The following is a 19,988-nucleotide window of genomic DNA, read 5'->3' as shown; positions in this document are numbered from 1 at the left end:
TCCAATCTTGACACTCAGGTTTTTTTGCCATTTAACATAAAATTACTAATAATTTCGTTAATTAACAGGTATTGCAAACTATTTTGCAAAGTAGCACCTAGAGTTTGTGGGACTCGAGTTGCTTGAAGGAACTCGAGTCCCTTGCTTTCTTCCTTCTTAGCTTTTCCTTCTTTCTTTTCTTCCTTCTTTCTCTAGCTTTCTTCTTCCTTCTTTCTACAAATCTCTTCTTCCCCTTTCTTAAGCATCCAAATACATTTCTCGAACACTTAAACCCAAAAATAAAAAAATGCCCATTTCTTCATACCTAAATCAAAACACAAACCAATGGTGGTGAACCTTTTTTGAGGGATTCGATCTCAACGGTGAGTAGCATTTGTCGGCTACTAGCTGAGATTGGGTTTGTTTTTTGCTAAGATTGAGAATTTTTTTTTTTTTTTGGAACTCAAGCCTTAGATAGGAGATTTTAGTCTTGAAATACTAATTTACAAATATGTTTCATAAGCATGCTATCTAACGAAATTGTTCTGAAAATGATAATAAATGAAAAAAAAACCTCCCGAGACACTCACTTTTTTTTTTGAGAGATAATTACAATATATGGGTTACACTTTTTTTTTAAGATAATTACAATATGTTGCTAACCTATAACTCAAACCTTCTTCCCATGCATAGAAGTGTCAATTCAGTTATAAGGCGTTAGCTCCCACAACACTCACTTGAATGCTAATAAGCAGTACCTCCAGGTTCCGTCATAAGCATAACATAATGTATTTAATGCCGTTCAACCACGTCTTGGCACACTCGAAACTTCTCCTCTTTATCTCTATATATTTGTCTCTCGAGTCTCATCCCAGGGCCGGCCCTAAACATTTTGGGGCCTTAGGCAAGAACTAAAACGATGCTTTTTTTATTATATTTATGTATTAATTAAATTAATATTTATTTAATATTTTTATATTATAATATATTTTATTTAAAATCTATTTTTCTAGCCTTTTGAGATGCAAATTGACTAATTAAATTTTTGTATTCAAGTTCTTCTAACATCTCATTTTTAATCGATAGTATAGCTAATCTACTTAATCTTTCTTGAGATATTGTCGATCTTAGATATGACTTTATTAATTTTAATTTTGAAAAACTTTTTCCTGCAAAAGCAACTGTAACATGTATTATTAGTTAAATCTTATAAGCAATGCATGTTTTTGGAAATGAATCTAACATTTTTATATAATTTAGTATGTCAATTGGAGTATATGATTTTATTTGTAAAATTTCTTTTAAAACTTTTAACTTTGAAAATAAATCTAAACCATCAATATCATAATAAACATCATGTTTGAGAAAAGATTCAAGTTTAAGATAGTATTTTTGCAAACTATCATCATCTAGCTGAGAGAGAGAGAGGCGGAAAGCAAGAGTGAGAGAGAGAAAATGTATGAGTAAATTTTAGGGATTTGAGATTTTTGATTCATTTTGATTTGAGATTGTTTTGTGGGTAATTTTTTAGACCGGATTTACATTTTATCCAATTGATTTTTTATTCGTATGGAGGTTAATGATGATATTTTTGGGATGGTTGACTTTGTTTAGACCAAAGAATGTTTTGGGGTACCAATGTCTACAAGAATGTTCCAATTTGTTCTTGGTCACAAAGATATATCAAATTTTTGAAAATTTCATCTGAAACTATATATATATATATATATATATATATTTTTTTTTTTTTTCAACCCCTTCTTTTTCAAAATTTTGGGCCCCTTCCACTTGGGGGCTTAGGCAATGGCCCAATTGGCCCAGTGGCAGGGCCGGGACTCATCCTAAAGCTCTTTTGAGTCAACGTTTTCTTTCCCGTTATCCCAAAGCTTCGCGCAAAAATAGGGTCTTGTTTCTTGGAGCTGTTTCTGTTTCTATAAAGAGTTAACCAACCAGTTTATGAATTCCCATTCCATACCATACCACCCTAAAAATCTTCGATGTGGGATATTGTTTCCCGCCAAAAATAAATCAATGCATGAATAATCCATAACACTTTCTCCGCCATGATCGCTCACCCAATTTCTTCCTCTACCTTCTCACTCTCTTTCCTCTTCCTCTTCATCTCAATCTCTCTCTCTCTCCTCCATTTTAAACCCTCCATTTTCCTATCTCAAACCCTAACCCTAAATTCCTCACAATCCGATTCAATTTCATCCCCTCCGATTCGAAACAATTACATCGTTCGGTTCCTCCAATACAAGCCCGCGGAGGAGCACAGGGCTTATCTCGAGTCCAAGATCCGATCCGACCGCTGGAAATGGATCGAGCGGAACAACCCGGCCGCCAAGTACCCCACCGATTTCGGCTTGGTCTCGATCCAGGAGTCCGCGAGAGAGAGTGTGATCGGGGAGATTCAGAGGTTGGGGCTGGTGAAGGATGTGAATGCGGATTTTAGCTACAGGAGGAGGGATTTGCTTGCGAAGAAGACGAAGTCTACGTCTAGGTCTAGGTCTAGGGCTGGGGCTAGTGCTAGAGTTGGTGCTTTCGTGGATGGGAAGAAGCGACCAGGGAAAATTTTCACAGCGATGTCGTTTAGCGAGGGCGAGTATCATTCCCCGTTTAGCAATTCTTCGATTAGATGGGGACGCCAGCTTTTTATGCAGGTAATTCTTGTCCTATCCTCGTTTTTTGGTTTCTGTTTGGTTCGTGGGAAAATTGAGGGAAAGGGAAGAAATAAAATTTTCAAAAAATTTATTTATTTTTAAAACGATATTTTGGTTGTAAGATATGAAGAGTCTGAAATTTGATATGGAGCATTCGTTCTATTCTTCTGATAGTTTATATGGTTCTGGTATGTGCAATCGATATTGTATTTCCAGAGCGACACCGATCAACTTCGTAAAAGTTTATATGTTGTGGCGTTTATATGTGTGGATGCATGAGCTTCTAAATTTTAATGTGGAAGAAAGATATATGTTCTATTCAAATTCTGATTTTTTTTTTTTTAATGTTCTGTGATCCATTTTATTGTTGTAGAGATCTCAAGTCACTTCCTTGTTTGGAGCGGATGCCCTTTGGTCAAAAGGGTATACTGGTGCTAAGGTTAAAATGGCCATATTTGACACTGGCATTCGAGCTAATCACCCACATTTTCGTAATATCAAGGTATTGCCATTTGCCAGTTGGATGAATGTGTTGGGAGTATTCTTGTGTTTCTGCATTTCCATATCTAGTGTTTCGTAGTTTTCTTTTTTTTTTTTTGCTAGAAACTTTAAATGTACTTCTTCTTAATGAGGCTTTAGGGGAGTTGATTACTAAATTTTGAGGTTGTATTTAGGAGCGAACAAATTGGACCAATGAGGATACGCTAAATGACAATCTTGGACATGGGACATTTGTTGCTGGTGTTATTGCTGGTGGAGATGCAGAGTGTCTCGGTTTTGCTCCAGATACAGAGATTTATGCTTTTCGCGTGTTTACTGATGCACAGGTAATGCAAATTGGACATATGTTACTGCTTTTGTGCTCTTATATTTAGTGTTCCATCTACACTGTTGTGACTTGAAGCTGCATTTACATTTCACTTTCTATCCTCTATATTTGGTTTCAAGATGCATATTTATCATGCACATTCTGCTTTGTAGTTCATCCGTTGGATTTTGAAATGCTTACAAAATTGAGAAATCTTTCATATGTGTATTGGGCTCTATTTTTAACTATATTTTTTTTGTCTGACATTTGATTTATTCAAGAAAATTTGGCAAGACTATGAGAAACTTTTATTCAGCCTATTGCAGGTATCATACACATCATGGTTCCTTGATGCGTTCAACTATGCTATTGCAACCAATATGGACGTACTAAATTTGAGCATAGGTGGACCTGATTACTTGGATCTCCCTTTTGTGGAGAAGGTAAGACATCATTGGCTTATTGAATTTGTATGACTTAATAGACATAATAGGTTTCAGGAGAAAAAAAAAAGGGTCGCGGGGGGGGGGGGGGGGGGGGATATATTACTTTGTTTTGTAAGGTAATGGAAAATATTTTAATAATTGGTTCTGCCTATTTTCTGCATGGTTTATTTACTCTGTTTGAGGTAATATGGAATTCATAATTTGCCCTACTGTTGAAGAATTTCAGAATCATATCATCTTCATCACTTATAAAAAAAAACTTGTTATTTTTTACATGCCTTGTTCTGTGCCAAAGTAATTCCTGCTAATTCACTTGCTTCCATCAAAATGCTGGAACCACTCAATTTTCAAATCATTGTTTGGTTGTTAAAACTTATCGTTGTGACTCACTTTTATTTTCCCTTCACATGGCTATGTGGTACTTTGCTCTCTAGGTTTGGGAAATAACAGCAAATAACATAATTATGGTCTCGGCAATTGGAAATGATGGACCACTTTATGGCACTTTAAACAATCCAGCAGACCAAAGCGATGTCATTGGTGTTGGTGGCATTGACTACAGTGACCACATAGCCTCATTTTCCTCACGTGGCATGAGTACTTGGGAGATTCCTCATGGGTACTGTATAATAATTCATTTCTTAGAACTTAAATGTGTCTGGAATATTATTTCTTTTTTGTTGGGTGGTTAAAATAAATGTCGCTGCTCTTTTTTATTTTCCCTTTTCTTTATTTGTGTGTGTGTGTTCTGTCCTGTTTAGCAATACTAAAAGTATTTGGCAGCTATGGCCTATGGGGTAAATTTATATTGGGTCTACATGGTTGAACGTAGTATTTCTTCTGCTTCTAGTTATGGAGGAAGATATAATGTAAACTTACACAATCAAGTATGTGATGTATACGGACTGGATCAGACAATCTAGTCTTTTATGTATAATGACTGGGGTTGTTGCATGTATTTGACAACAGACTTGCTCCTGAACCAAGCCTATAAACCTATGTGGTTGCAGCTTAGCTGCTCATATACTGGACATACATATAGATTAGGTTGCCTCTTTAATCTTTTACTGATTATCTTACTGTTAGCCATCCCGCGTCCAGGAATCATTTTGGTTTCCTCCCCTTTCCTCCCTTCTTCCTGTCTGGATTTTAGAGTGACTTGACATTGCATGCAAAGGACATCCTGCCAATTATGCAAGCAAAAGTTAAATTTTTGAAAGCTGTGCTGGTACTATCTTCCTCTAAATTGCTTTCTGATTTAGCATTTATTATTTTATTATCTATTGGTGAAAATTTGTACATCTATCGGACCTAAACTTTATTGAAGGATTTAAGCTTTTGTAGCTCAGGTAACTTATTCTAAATTTTACCCAGTTAAGAAAAAGTGAAAAACCAATTTTAGTGTGAGGATCCCCTCTTCATTTTAAAAGAACTTCTAGTTTTTGTGCTGTTCCATCATCCTCCAACACCATCCATATAGGGGTTCCATATTAGTGAGCGGGTCCATGTTATATTGTATGGTAGCTTATTGGAACGGACATGATAGAAACTTATAAAAGAAAGCACAGTCATGAACACAAACATGAGGTGACACGGCAAATTTTGAAAAACTAGGATGCGAGACATCAGGGGTAGGGTAATTAATAAATAAATAAATATTATATATTTATGTATATTTTATAAATTTTTAGGTATATTTTATGTTTATTTTAGCTTTTTAAAATAAGTAATAGCTATTAAAACATTTGAAAATATTTCTAAAATAGAGATGATCATTCTAGAGTGACAAAAATAGAGAAATATCAATTGTTTACAACCCCAAAGGCTATTGATGTCTCAGATCTTGCTAGGATGTCAAAAATCCTTTTTCTTATTCAATTTTGTTCAATGCCATGTCCCAGCCTTGTCCAATTAAATTTTTTTTTGCCAAACACTCCATGGACACATGGGCAGGCATGTCTCATTCATGTCTGTGTCCGACACAGACATGCTGGGCCTTTTGACAAATTAATGATACTCTCCTAAAATGGAGAGTTGCATTTTCACCCACTCATGACCTTTTTTAATCAAATATTTTTTCATTCTTTTCATCAGGTTTCTTGGTTATGTAACACATCTTAATTAGATTCCTGCTTGTTAACTGGTTCAGTCCTTGCTTACTCATAGAAAATATTCCTTGTGCCAGCCACCCCCCCCCCCCCCCCTTTTTTTTTTTTTTTAATTTTTTAAGTTGATACTGATTGTTCAGCTGATACTGACTGTTCTTGCCATAACTTGTCCCTTGTCCTTGGTGCTTCTCTTAACAAGACTTGCAATTTTATATTTGGAACTTCAGTCTAGTTCATTGCTGTATGTGTTTGCTTTGTTTATGCTGATGAGTGTGCAAAGCTTTAACTATGTAACTTTTGCCTTTACAGTTATGGTCGTGTGAAGCCAGATGTTGTTGCATATGGACGGGAGATTATGGGATCCAAGATTAGTACTGGCTGTAAGAGTTTATCAGGCACTAGTGTGGCAAGTCCTGTGGTTGCTGGTGTTGTATGCTTGCTTGTTAGTGTCATCCCTGAAAGCAGTCGGCAAGACATTTTAAATCCAGCCAGCATGAAACAAGCATTGGTTGAGGGAGCTGCGAAGCTATCAGGTCCCAATATGTATGAGCAAGGTGCAGGCAGAGTTGATCTGTAAGTTTTCCTAGTTAGCTGGACCCTTTGTTTTATGTGCAGATTTGTTTCTTGGCTAGTAGTTGTTGCTGTGCATGTGTTATCATTTATATATATTCTTTTCATTTCTTATATATATGTGTGCTTACAGAAGTATCAATATATCTTGTCTTCTTGTTGTAAGTTCTAGTTCTTAACTTGTGTCAGGTTAGAATCATTTGAAATCCTTAAGAACTACCAACCGCGGGCAAGCATCTTTCCTGGTGTTCTGGATTATACAGATTGCCCGTACTCCTGGCCTTTTTGTCGTCAACCACTCTATGCAGGTGCCATGCCTGTCATCTTTAATGCCACTATTCTTAATGGGATGGGTGTAATTGGCTATGTTGAAAGCCCCCCAATGTGGCATCCTTCCAATGATGAAGGGAATCTTTTAAGCATTCACTTCGCATATTCGGAGGTCATCTGGCCTTGGACTGGTTATCTAGCACTTCACATGCAAATTAAGGAGGAAGGTTCCCAGTTTTCTGGAGAGATTGAAGGCAATGTCACTCTTCAGGTTTACAGTCCACCTCAAGGAGAGAAGAGCCCTCGAATCAGTACATGTGTGCTTCATTTAAAGTTGAAAGTGGTTCCAACACCACCAAGATCCAAACGAATTTTATGGGATCAGTTCCACAGTATCAAGTATCCTCCTGGTTACATACCAAGAGACTCTCTAGATGTTCGTAATGACATTCTCGACTGGCATGGAGATCACCTGCATACAAATTTTCACATTATGTTCAACATGTTACGAGATGCGGGATACCATGTTGAAACTCTTGGTTCTCCTCTTACATGCTTTGATGCTAGCCAATATGGAACACTTCTGATGGTAGACCTTGAAGATGAGTACTTTGAGGAGGAGATTGAAAAACTGAGGGATGATGTCATTAATACTGGGTTGGGGCTGGCTGTGTTTGCTGAGTGGTATAATGTGGACACAATGGTCAAAATGAGATTTTTTGATGATAACACACGCAGCTGGTGGACTCCAGTTACTGGAGGTGCAAATGTTCCAGCATTGAATGATCTTTTGGCTCCATTCGGGATTGCTTTTGGAGATAAGATTCTGAATGGTGATTTTTCTATTGACGGTGAGCAAAGTCGATATGCATCTGGAACAGATATTGCGAGGTTTCCTGCAGGTGGTTTTGTGCACAGCTTTCCTTTCCTGGATAGCTCGGAGAGTGGGGCCACTCAAAATGTATTGTTGACTTCTGGCATGACCAAGGTGAGCATGCAAGTAGCTTCTATTTTCATCTCCACTCTCATTGATGGAAAAGAGTGGAAAGATGTTGGTGGTAGAAACTTGAATTGAAGTTTTAAAGCTTATATTTCTTCAAGTCACTAGCTGTCGAACCATTTTATTAATGCAGTGTTTCAGTCTTAATGCAATAGTTGAAAACAGTGGGACAATAATAATGATGAATTAACAGAAAACACTCCATTATGGAGCACAAAGGCTAGTGCCATTAAAATGAAGAAATGCTGTATGATCCTCCCCCTCCCTTTTATTTTTTCTTTTTAAAATTTGTTTTACAGAAATGTATGGACACATTATTCTGCCACATGTATTGACTTGAATGGATGGAGTGTTATGCTCCAAAAGACTCTCTCTCACACACACATGTACAATAAGAAATTTTGCTATTTGGTTTCTTAAAATCTAGGGTCAGATATAAAATAAATTTAAAATTAAGTTCAGCTGGCTTTGAGCCAATATTTGATTTGATCATTTCAAAAAGTCCATGGAATTTCTCCATCATACAGGCATCAATTTATATTTTTGTGAATATATATATGTTATATGCATTACTAACATGTGGTGTCTATCAATGGCAGGCGGACTCTCCCATTCTTGGCCTTCTAGATGTTGGTGAAGGTCGCATTGCAGTATATGGAGACTCCAATTGTTTGGACAGCAGTCATATGGTTACTAATTGTTATTGGCTTCTGAGAAAAATATTAGACTACACTAGTGGGAACATCAGAGATTCGGTGCTTTTCGCTGATTCAGTTAAAAAAGATGCTGCCCTCTATGTAGAAGACCACCAATTACCTTCTCGCAGAACTGATGTAAATTTCTCAACATATTCTGCTGTTGTGGGAAAGGAATTGGTCTGTAGGAGTGACTCCAGATATGAAATATGGGGGACAAAGGGCTACAACTTACAGGTTAGAGGAAGAAACAGAAGATTGCCTGGTTATCCAGTCTTTGATTTGGGGAGAGGTTTAAATTCTACAGTTGGCAATTCCAATTTGAGGCGACCCAAGCCATCTGTGAAAAATAAGAGCGAGGTAAGAAACAAATACATTGGTCAGATGCTCTTTTATCTTTCTATTTAGTTCTGTTTATTTACATACACATGATTAACTCATTTTCCTTCTTGCAGCTTGACATGCCTGTGCTAGTTGCTAGTCATTGGCTTGTTCCTGCAGTAGTTGCTGTTACTGGTCAGTGATCATTATTGACTTATGATTTCCGAATTTTGATATTTTCATGTTTTTGTCATTTTTAATTGCTTTGCTGTTGCTTGTTAGGTCTTCTGTTATTGTTGAGCTTCTGGCGAATTCGACAGAAGCGACGTCGACGAAGGAAAGGATCTGGCTCTGGTCGGTTTCCCAATCTATAGTATGGAATTGTTCAAGTTTTTGTAGCTGAATCCTGAATCATTGTTACACCAGCTCAAAATTTCTGTTGTAACATTGTGTTACACATATTTGAGAGTTTTTTTTTTTTTTTTGTTGGCATCATCACAGGAAATTAGTTTGTATTCTTCTTAGATTTGTAGCGTCACACAAATTTTATGTAGTGAAACTATGCAGTCAAGGAAACGGCCTAGTTTACAGCCACTGTAGAGCAAATGTTGAGAGTTAAAATTTCTGTAAAGAAAAGATTAAGCATAATCATAGATCCCTTCAGATAGAGGCTTCCTAGAACAATTAGAGATGGTGCAAGAAAGATATAACAACAATGCATTTGTTTTTATAATATGAAGGTCTGTCACATACTTTCAAGAAATTGGCCAATATCTTATATCTTCTAGGTCTTGTGTAGACAATCTATTCTTTGCTGCCAGAGTTTGTGAAGTTTGCTCTACTTAAACTTGGTGGTGTCTTATCTGTGCGAATCCAGTCCGTGTACAAAATTCCAATAGCTCAAGCAGACTTATCTCAAATTCTCAATGCTCAAAAGACTAGGATTTGGTTCTGAGTAGGAACAAGCCAATTGTTTAGAGTAAATTACCTTGTAACTAAGGTGCTGGTGGTTTAGCTCTGAGGGAGGGCTTTCATTTACTTGACCAAACAAATGAACAATGCTGGTTAAACAGTGGGGAGATTGCTACTCAACCTAATTCAGTAGTGTCTGGGATTTTATTACCAGGGAAGGCGTTTCAATTTGAGGACTCAGATTAATAGATCCAACTCAAAACGGAGATATGAAGTATTCTTATGGTAAAAAAGGATTTGGTGACCAATTAAAGATTGAAGAACTCATTAGAATTCCAGGTATTGGAGTTATCTTTCCACCTATTTTGGCAAATGGTAATATTCCAGAAATGGAATTCAATTATTCATTTTATCAAAATGCTTCCTTTAGAATTTGGTTTTGCCAGGTTTCAGTTCTGATAAGGGCAATTGCATTTTCTTTGCTGATTGGATGGAGAGTTTCCTGATTAGTAATGTGCGGAATTATGATAATTTAGGAGTGGAGCTTATCGCAAATGATCGATTTTGTCTAATGGCACTGTTCCCTGTGAAGGGCAAGGGGGGGAGGGGAGGGGGTGGGGTTCCCAAGAATCCCAATCCCTGGGTTTGGTGCATGCAACAATGGGATAGGAAGGGAGATCTGTCCCATTGGCCCTGTTGTTGTTGAGTAGAGCTCACTTTAATACGGGAATTGTTCATTCATCCTTCAACCATAATTCGAGAAGCAGGAGGAAAGGTACTGAAAGAAAAAAAAAAAATGTACTACGTTCCTATCGTGTAGACTGCTAAAGTACTTGGAATTTGGTTTTGCAATCTACGGGATAGCCTTGCAATCTAGGGGATAGGCTATTTTGTAGATTGCTAAAGTACTTAGGATGAGCATTCCTAGGTGTGCTAAATGCTAAATATTTGGCATTTGACACACCGAACGCCAGAAAACCCCTTTCATAAGATGTTCTAAATGCTATAAAATTTGACACACATGAACAATATCGTTCCGTCTTTGGAACGGTACGGACAAATATGCTAAAAAGAAAAAATTTATTCATTTTCCCTCTTCTTTTATGACTTTTCTTTCTTCTCTCTCGCTTTTTTCTTCTTTCTTTCTCCGCCTGTTCCTTATCTTCTGTCACTCCTTCTTCCCTTTTTCTTCTTCTTTCTTCTCCAGTATCTTCACCTCTCCCTTTTCTTTTTTTCTTTTTTCATTTTTTTTTTCCACTTTCATGTGTTCATTTTACTACCATTTTGTTTCACACTTTCTCTTTGAACAAAAACCCAGTTGGAGTATTGTAGTTTCAAACCTCTCCTTTTTTTTTTTTTTTTTTTGTCACTTTCTCTACGCCTCTTTCTCTCTCTTTTTATTTTTTTTCCTCTCTCTCTCTCTCTCTCTCTCTCTCTCTACTTTTTTCTCTACGTAGATCGTTGCCACTGAGATCGGCCGTTGTCGTGGAGTTTGGCCTCACCGATGAGGTCGACTAGTGGAGATGTAGGTAAGTTTGGCCCTTTTTTTTTTTTTTTGGTTGTGGATTCCATGTGATTATGGGTGGTGGTGGAGTTGGGTTGATTCCATGTAATTTGGGTTGTATAAATGGAGTTGATTCATCTCTTCATTTTTTTTTTTTGAGAGATTTGTGTTGATTTTGGGGATTTTTATTTTTTTTATTTATTTATTTTTTAAAGTAGTATTGGGAGTTGGTGGTAGCTGGTGGATTGTTGTTGGTGGTGGCGGGTTGTACCTGTGGGTGGTGGTGGCAGGCTGTGCTTGTGTGTGGTGGTGGGTTTATTACTGTTCTGTGCTTGTGTGTGGTGGTGGGTTTATTACTGTGCTTGTGTTTGTGTATGGTGATGGGTTTAGATGTGATGAACAGTGAATTGTAAAATAGTGTGTTAAAATAAAAAAGTAAGTTTTTTGATTTGTTAAAATGGCATATTTATGAAATAGCTGATGCGAATGCTCTTAGACATAAAAAATGTTGTGTTGTTTTTGCTTAGTCTAAAAATCAAATCCTGGCGTGGGGCTGGTTGGAGAGGGTTCCTGTTATTTTTTGGATTTAGATGTGCAATTACCACTTTGACCAAAGATGTAAATGTTAACGGAATAAAAAAGTTGAAAGGTTGTTTCTCCAAAAAAAATAAAAAAGTTGAAAGGTTAAGTGCCCATTTGTTTCAACTTTTTGGGTCCAAAAAGTCACGTTTTGACAACAGCCAGCCCAAAAGTCTGTTTGGTGAGTATAAAATGCAACTTTTTGGAAAAAGTTGCGTTTTATAGTTGTGAAGAGAACGCGCAAGTCCAATTTAAATATGTTTCCTAAATGTTAAATGAAAAAAGAATCAAATGAATCATTTTGGAATAGTTCATCCATTCCCTTGTTTTAGGAGTTTTTAATGGAGAAAATGGAAGCATCATTCTCTTATTTGGAAGTTTTTAAATGGAATGGAATGAATAAGTGGGAAAAAACACTTATTCATCTCTATTACCTTAAAATCTCATATTTTTATTCCCTTAAAAATTGGGAGGAATTAGAGTCAGAGAGAATGAAATTATATTTAATGAAAATTTCACTAAAAATCTCAAAATACCCCTAGATTTTCAACACTTTATTATAAATGATGAGGACTAATAGTAATATTGTGATAAAATGATTCTATTTATTTCTCTTTATGTTACTCCCAAATAAGATTACTTACATTTTATTCATTTTCTTCACTACATTCAATTCCATTATTTAGACACCTTGGTTCATTCCTCAATTATAATGTATACTTTTTGCACATGCATCCCCCAATAATAAAGTGAACGAGCATAAACTCTCATATGTCTCTTTCTCATTTTGTTGTTTTAACTTTGCTTTTAATTTTACTTTTATTCATGTTTTCAATTATTCTTCACCTCTATCTTATCAAGTTCTCGATTTCAATTTCAAAAAGCGTACAAAAATTCTTACTTCATTTATTATCCAAGTCTTGTATTTTTATTTTAACCAACTGTGTTTTTATCACAAATGAATTTTTTACTGTTTCGTGACTTTTGTCCAACTTTTACCTTCTGAGTAGCAGCGAAAATAAAGTTTTGGTGTGTGAGGCGTGCACTGTGCTAAGTGTACCTCACCTGCCAAATCAAACAAAAGAAGGGCATGCTCTATTTGCATTGTGCCGTTGGCTTTAAAACGAACAAAACAGCAAGTGCAACAGGTTTTTCAAAATTGACAAGGACTGAAGAGAGTCTGAAAAGCTATTTTAAAAAAAAAATAAAATAAGGGGAAGGAAAGTATGGAGTCCATCTCCGTTTGATTTCACAACTAAGATTTACCTTATAGTTTTCATCTCTTAAAATCATTTCACTACATTTTTGGCCGTTTGGTACGTGTGTTTAAATAACAATTTTCAGTTTTTTTGGAAATACGTGTAATATTTTTTAAACACTGAAAACATGTGTTTAAACACATGTACCAACAGCCTTGTTTCTAATTTTCCAAAGCTTTCCAAAATACTAGAGAGAGATTGAAACATCTTGGGAGAAAATCCAATCTTGCGGGGGGACAAATCTGACCCCAAATTAACAAATCCAATATTCAAGTCTATGTTGTTAGCTATACACAACTAGTTCAAAGTGTCTTCATCAGCAGTTTTCGTTGAGACATCACATGGTGGGAGGACTGTCCTTGGGAAGATCTTGGTTGTCGTTGCCGTAAATCACGGTGATCCGTGAGGGTCATCACCAAACTCATCCAAGGAGTGTTGGTTATACCTCTAAACTTACTGTTCTTATCTTTGCGTTTCTTTGTTGATTGAAGTTTGGATGCCTTGCTTTTTGGATTGAAATGGTTAAAGATTAAGGCTGTGTTTGTTTTGGGAGTAAATGAAATTGGGAAAATATTTTATACCTAGATGCGTGTTTGGGTGCACATGTAAAATAAAGTCAAACTGAAAATCTTAAACTTTGACCGTTAAATAAGCCTATTGACCCAGAAAATCATTTACACATCTCATTCACCTTCAAATGCTTTTTTGGACTCAGACACTTGAAGAGAAAGAGCAAGAAGAGAGAGTAGAGACAGTGAGCTAGAAGAGAAGCCAAGCCACCAGACCACCGCCCAGATAGCATTGCCCCAACCCCAGATCGCACCCCAGATCACATCGCTGAGATCGCACCCCCACCACCCTTTAGATCAAACTCTTGTCGTCTCAATCTCGTTGCCACCTGAAGCCTGCCGTTGCTTGATCGAATCACCCATGACCCACCTATGACCGATCTCTCTCTTTCTTGATCTACCTCTCTCTTTCCTTCAATTTTCGATCACTCTCTCTTCCTCCTTCTCTCAATTTGACCAAATTTTTTAGTTTAACGAATGATTTTGTTTTGATTTTTGTTTCTTTAAGTTTATATATTGAAATTTTCTATTATAAATTTTGTTTTGAAGTTGAGAAAATGTGAGAAACTAGTATAAAAATAGCATTTTCAGAATGCAACCAAACACCTGAAAACATTTTCCAAAACAATTTTCATAATGCAGCCAAACACTTGAAAATATTTTCCTTTCCCAAAAATATTTTTCCTTGAAAAATTTTACACTTGGAAAATATTTTACATGTTGCCAAACGCAACCTAAAACTTGGGCTGTCTTGTACTGCACACTCTGCCTCCTATATGAAGGCACTCATGTATATTTTATTACTTGTGAAATACAATACTATTAATTCAGTATTTCTATCATGGTATCAGAGCCACTGCTCTAACTTTCTTTTGTCCTGCAGTCTTGTCTTTGTCGGTATTCTTCGTTGCCTTAACTTCTCTAGTCAGTAAGCCTTTTCAGTGCCCTTTCCCAACTATTCCACCGTCGTCAGAGGTCCTCAAGGTTTAATCTCCGCAGCCACAAACTCACTCTCCTCAGCCAAAACCATTGTTTTAGTCGAATCTGTCACATCTGACCTCCGATTAAGACACAAGACATATCATCATGTAGATCGTCAACCAATCTACTCAACGCTGCTAGAATCGTTACCATTGGAACAACCACGCACCTCCACATGTTGGTAAAAATTTCGGCAAATTCCCTCCACGCGTCTCACGCGACGCTTGGTATCATGCTGACGTCATCTATAACGTCATTACTACCACGTCAGCCTCCATGTAAGCCCTAGTTGACGTCATACACTACATCATTGCTTACGTCATCACGCCAATATCATCGCTTACGTCAGCACGCCTACATCAGCGTTGACTGATAGCCTCTAGTTGACAATTGACCATTGACTTTGACTAGTGTTGACCGTTGACTTTTCACATGTTTGACTTTTTGCAATACAGGTGTTCCTCATAGTTTTAAAAATTGGGCCGGACCGGCCGGTCCAACCAATTCAACCAAGAACTGGCCACTAACTCGGTCTGGTTATGACTAAAAACTGAAAAACACCAAAAAATAGAAAATAATTGAGAACCGGCCGGTTCAACTGTAAAACAGGGAACCGGTATGGTTGAACCTGTTATTGACTGGTTGTGTTGAAAGCTAAAACTACACAATTTTTTTTCAAAAAGTTGCATTTTTTTTCCCTTCAAATCTAGCCTAAAACCCATAAGAATGATGATCCAAAACTGTGGGAAGGAAGAAAAACTCAATGAAAAGAGAGAGGTAAAGAACCAATCTACTAAAAATTAAAATGTGATTTTTGATTTTTTTTTTAGGAGAATATGAATTACCTTGGTAGCATCAACTTTCTAAAATTTTTTATTTTGCAGCAAAAATACTCTGAGATCAAGAGAGTGAGAGTGTGAGACTGTAATGTAAGAGACTTCAAAGTTAAAACAAAAGAGAAGAATGGCTTTAGCTTTTGGATGGGACTAAGTTTGAAAGGTGAAATGGAAGTTTGAAAGAATGGGTAGGTGAAGTACTAATGAAAAGAAGGGGAAGGTGAATCACTTTTGTTGTTTTTGTTTTTTTCTATGTCTTATCTGACTCATACCTCCTAGAGCCACGTTACAAGTTCTTAAAAGGAGCAAACTTTTACAAGACAACTCAATAAAGGTTAGGGAAGGGTAAAAACAAAAAGCCTTGTCATGTCAATACTTAGTATATATATATATATATATATATAAATATTAAATATATAATAATAATAATAAATATATATTATACATTGTTAATTTGATTCTTCACAGTTATAAAATTTTATATATGGGCTGTGGATTTTGTTATTTTTATTTCCTAAATTTAATACACGAAAACTAAACTCACATTATTTTTTAAAGGCGAAAACCCGATTTTCGTCCCTACATTTTCATGCGATTTTCACTTTGGTCCCTAACTTTTTTTTTTTCCACCGCTTTTAGTCCCTATCTTGGAAAAAGTGTCTCGTTTTTGTCCCTGCCGTTACATCAGAGACGGAAATTGCACATGTGGCAAACGGCATAAGTTAAAAATATTAAAATAATGTCCACATAAACCACATGGCTTTCCACGTCAGCATCTAAATTAAAAAAAATTAAAAACAGAAATAAAAACAAAAAATGACATTAATTGAGATCTAAGTGTGTCTTGAACAAGAACACAAACCCAGATCTAAGAACACAAAATTAAAATCCAAAAATCACAAACCCAGAAACACAAACACAAACCCAGCAACAGATCTTCCTTGTCAACCAAACACAAAAGCAACAAACACAAACCCAGCAACTGATTTTTCTTAACAGAGATAGATCCAGCAAGTTTCCAACAACTCGTCTCTGACCTCTAGTCCTGTTTGATTGAGGAGCAAAAGCAAGCGGCCATGGAGATCAAACTCATCACGAAGAACAAGCCGAAAAATCGGCTAAAAATCGTGAAAGCCGACGCGGTTAAGTTGTTAATCTCATTGATTTCCTCAGCCGATCCTCAGCTCTAAGAGTATGGCGTCATGGCGATTTTGAATCTCTCGCTTTGTGACGAGAACAAGGAGTTCATAGCCTCCTCCGGCGCGATTAAGCCACTGGTTCAACCTTTGAGACTGGGAACTCCAATGGCGAAAGAGAACTTGGCATGCGCTCTGCTTCGACTCTTTCAAGTAGACGAGAACTAATTCGCAATCGGACGGTTAGGAGTGATTTCGCTCTTGGTGAACCTTCTAGAAAGCGGTGGTTTTCCTAGGAAAAAGGACGCATTGACGGATCTGTTGCTGGGTTTGTGTTTGTGTGTTTGGGTTTGTGATTTTTGGATTTTAATTTTGTGTTCTTAGATCTGGGTTTATGTTCTTGTTCAAGACACACTTAGATCTCAATTAATGTAATTTTTGGTTTTTATTTCTGTTTTTAATTTTTTTTTAAATTTAGATGCTGACGTAGAAAGCCACGTGGTTTATATGGACATTATTTTAATATTTTTAACTTATGCCGTTTGCCACATGTGCAATTTTCATCTCTGATGTAACGGTAGGGGCAAAAACGAGACGCTTTTTCCAAGATAGGGACTAAAAGCGGTGAAAAAAAAAAGTTAGGGACCAAAGTAGAATCGCGTGAAAATGTAAGGACGAAAATGTGGTTTTCATCTTTTTAAATTATATATATATATATATATATAATTTTAAAATTATTAATTAAATTATTTATTATGTCACCGGTTTGACCACCAGTTAGACCCCAATCCAACAGAAAACTGGTAACTAGTCCCTTTTCTGGTTCTTTCACCGTATCGGTTTTTAAAACCATGGTGTTCCTTACCCAGTTTTTTCACATAGATTCCATTTTTGCAATCTATTTCTGCATATTTTGCTTCTAAATGAAGAATAAGGATATGTCTTCTTATTGCAACAATCGTTGTTGAAAATTCAACAAACGATTTTACAATTTTTGCAAACATTTTGACCATAGTATTAAGACTTGCTATCGTTGCAACAAATTAGTTGTTTCCATTACAACTGCTGCACTTTTTCAAACTGAGAATATCTAACCAATGGCTCCCATCTCCACGAAGTAGAAGTCTTTTGAATCTACTATCACCATTTCCACAATTGACTTGTGATGAGGACAAAATTGTCACGCCACATGGCTTTATTTCATTGGCAACCCACACCACATCAATATTATCATGGATTTTGGTTAAATCTATTTCAAAACCCAATTTTTACATAAAACGACGCCAAAGCCCATGGTCCAAAACCCATGGCGATATTATCTCATCAAAACCCAAGGTTCAAGCTCATGGAACATCATCTAATTTTCTACTCATGATCCAAGCTCATGAGTCTCATTGGGGGAACTTTGGGAGTCATGGTTTGGAGGGCCAAGAAGTATATTCAGTAAAACTCTAGCGGTTCAAAGTTGATAAAGGAAACATGTTGCTTGGCATGTCTTCCCCATTCCCTGAACTCTGACAAGTTAGTATGCAATAGGTAACATCTGGTAAGTCTCTCATATCACGTAACACTTAAAATGATAAAACTCCTCATTGCTCTTTACCTAAAACTTAATGTTCATCATATAATCTAATTATATTATTTCATATAAATTATATTACTTTTTTCATCTAAATCTAGCCCAAGCGCATGGCTAAATCTTATTGGCTATCTCTAAATATAAGAAATCTATTTAATATATCATCTAGCATTAAGTGTCAGCCTTGCTCTCCAAGATTTGATTATAATATAAAGAGACCATAAACTAAACCTCTAAAGCTTCATCAAGTATCAACCAATTAATTTATTACATACTAAAAATGTATTGTAATAAAACCATGGACTAAATATATTTCCTAAAGAGGAAACTTAGCCAAAAGGTACCAGCAGTAGCTCCAGCAATTGACACATGTCCAAAATGCTATCATTAACCCATTAATGCTCAATCCCAGCAGCTTGTTGCCATACATAAAGTAGCAAAGATCCCATAAAAGAAATCTTACCATTTTAACCCAAATCCTTAGGCTCCAGTTTCAGTACCAGAAGTAGGAAGATCCCATAAAAGATATCTTACCATTTTCAACCAAACCCATGAATTTATTGCTAAATATTTCCTCCAGCAGATGACATCATACAGCTGACATTATCCAGCTATGTAAAGACAGCTATTGCTGTGTAGCTGTCAGCTGCAGCAGCTACTGTTGTACTGCTGTGTCAAAGAATTGTAAAGATCAAAATGTGTACTAATCTTGAATTGAAGATCAATCTGGAGCTCTCAGATTTGAGAGAGAGAGAAAGAGAGACTGAGAGATATGAGTGTTTGCGTATGAGAGAGTGAAAGAAAAAAAACTCAAAATCAATATATGAGAATTAATAAAATTGGATTAGACAGACAGTCAATGAAATTAAACCCTAAATTATAAAACCAAAGAATTGCAAAGAACAAAATCAAAGTATTACAAAGATCGAAATGTGTACTAACCTTGAATTGAAGATCAATCTGGAGCTCTCAGATTTGAGAGAGAGAGAGAGAGAGAGTATGAGAGATATGAGTGTTTGCATGTAAAAAAAAAAAAAAAAAAATCCAAAATCAATATATGAGAATCAATAAAATTCTATTAGATAGACAGTCGATGAAATTAAACCCTAAATTATAAAACCAAAGAATTGCAAAGAACAAAATCAAAGAATTGCAAAGATCGAAATGTGTAGTAACCTTGAACTGAAGATCAATCTACAGCTCTCAAATTTGAGAGAGAGAGAGAGAGAGAGAGAGAGAGAGAGAGAGAGAGAGAGAGAGATTGAGACATATGAATGTTTGCGTGTGAGAGAGTAAAAAAAAAGAGAAGCGGGAGAATTATAAAAAGTGAATAGCAATTGTAGCGTATGTGTCCCCACCTGATATCCAACTAGACATAGTTGAACGAAACCTGAACATTCAGTTCGGGTTGGGTATTGATTGTGTCCCTTCTATCTGGAGTTTGCTTTGATTTGTATTGGGAAATTAATTAGTTATTTTCAATTCATTTGATAAATTTATAATGTACTTCCAAATACGATTGGGTTAGTCAATGTTGAATTCTTAAAATTCAATTTGAAAATTGCATAGGTTTTAATGGGGTGACTATAGATAAAATCTTTCCATTTGAATTAAGGTTTTAAATTCAAATTTAAGTTGGCCTATACTAAAAACTGATTGGTGTCTTAGTTTAATGATAAAGAGCTATCACCAGGAGCGACGCCATAAGTTGTAACTCTCTTAAAAAAAAAAGTTAGCATTTCTATTGGGAAAGTTTTTTATATGTGGTTAAAT

General features: G+C 36.1%; 1 protein-coding gene across 3 annotated transcripts; it reads left to right on the top strand.

Moving 5' to 3' along the window:
• Positions 1-1,876: 1,876 nt before the first annotated feature.
• Positions 1,877-9,633, top strand: LOC115975594 (subtilisin-like protease SBT6.1). Of its 3 annotated transcripts, none has more exons than XM_031096440.1 (10): positions 1,877-2,642; positions 3,016-3,144; positions 3,317-3,469; positions 3,777-3,893; positions 4,331-4,515; positions 6,314-6,577; positions 6,764-7,832; positions 8,444-8,899; positions 8,995-9,055; positions 9,143-9,633. In XM_031096440.1, exons 1-10 carry the CDS (start codon positions 2,043-2,045, stop codon positions 9,232-9,234), a joined length of 3,126 nt encoding a protein of 1,041 aa, XP_030952300.1. In that variant the 5' UTR covers positions 1,877-2,042; the 3' UTR covers positions 9,235-9,633. The 3 variants fall into 3 exon arrangements, with proteins under 3 accessions (XP_030952300.1, XP_030952302.1, XP_030952301.1); XM_031096442.1 differs by having other exon boundaries at positions 8,444-8,940; positions 8,991-9,059; XM_031096441.1 differs by having other exon boundaries at positions 2,363-2,642; positions 3,767-3,893.
• Positions 9,634-19,988: the final 10,355 nt, after the last annotated feature.

This window comes from Quercus lobata, chromosome 2, assembly GCF_001633185.2.
Source record: "Quercus lobata isolate SW786 chromosome 2, ValleyOak3.0 Primary Assembly, whole genome shotgun sequence".
NCBI classification, from domain to species: Eukaryota; Viridiplantae; Streptophyta; class Magnoliopsida; order Fagales; family Fagaceae; genus Quercus; species Quercus lobata.
Note: the sequence above shows the minus strand (reverse complement) of the source record. Positions and strands in the feature narration are given on the sequence as shown.

Coding starts and splice junctions, on each gene's coding strand:
- LOC115975594 (XM_031096442.1), top strand. CDS start 2,043: ATGATCGCTCACCCAATTTCTTCCTCTACCTTCTCACTCTCTTTCCTC. Junction 2,643..3,015: donor GACGCCAGCTTTTTATGCAG/GTAATTCTTGTC, acceptor TTATTGTTGTAG/AGATCTCAAGTCACTTCCTT. Junction 7,833..8,443: donor TGACTTCTGGCATGACCAAG/GTGAGCATGCAA, acceptor TATCAATGGCAG/GCGGACTCTCCCATTCTTGG.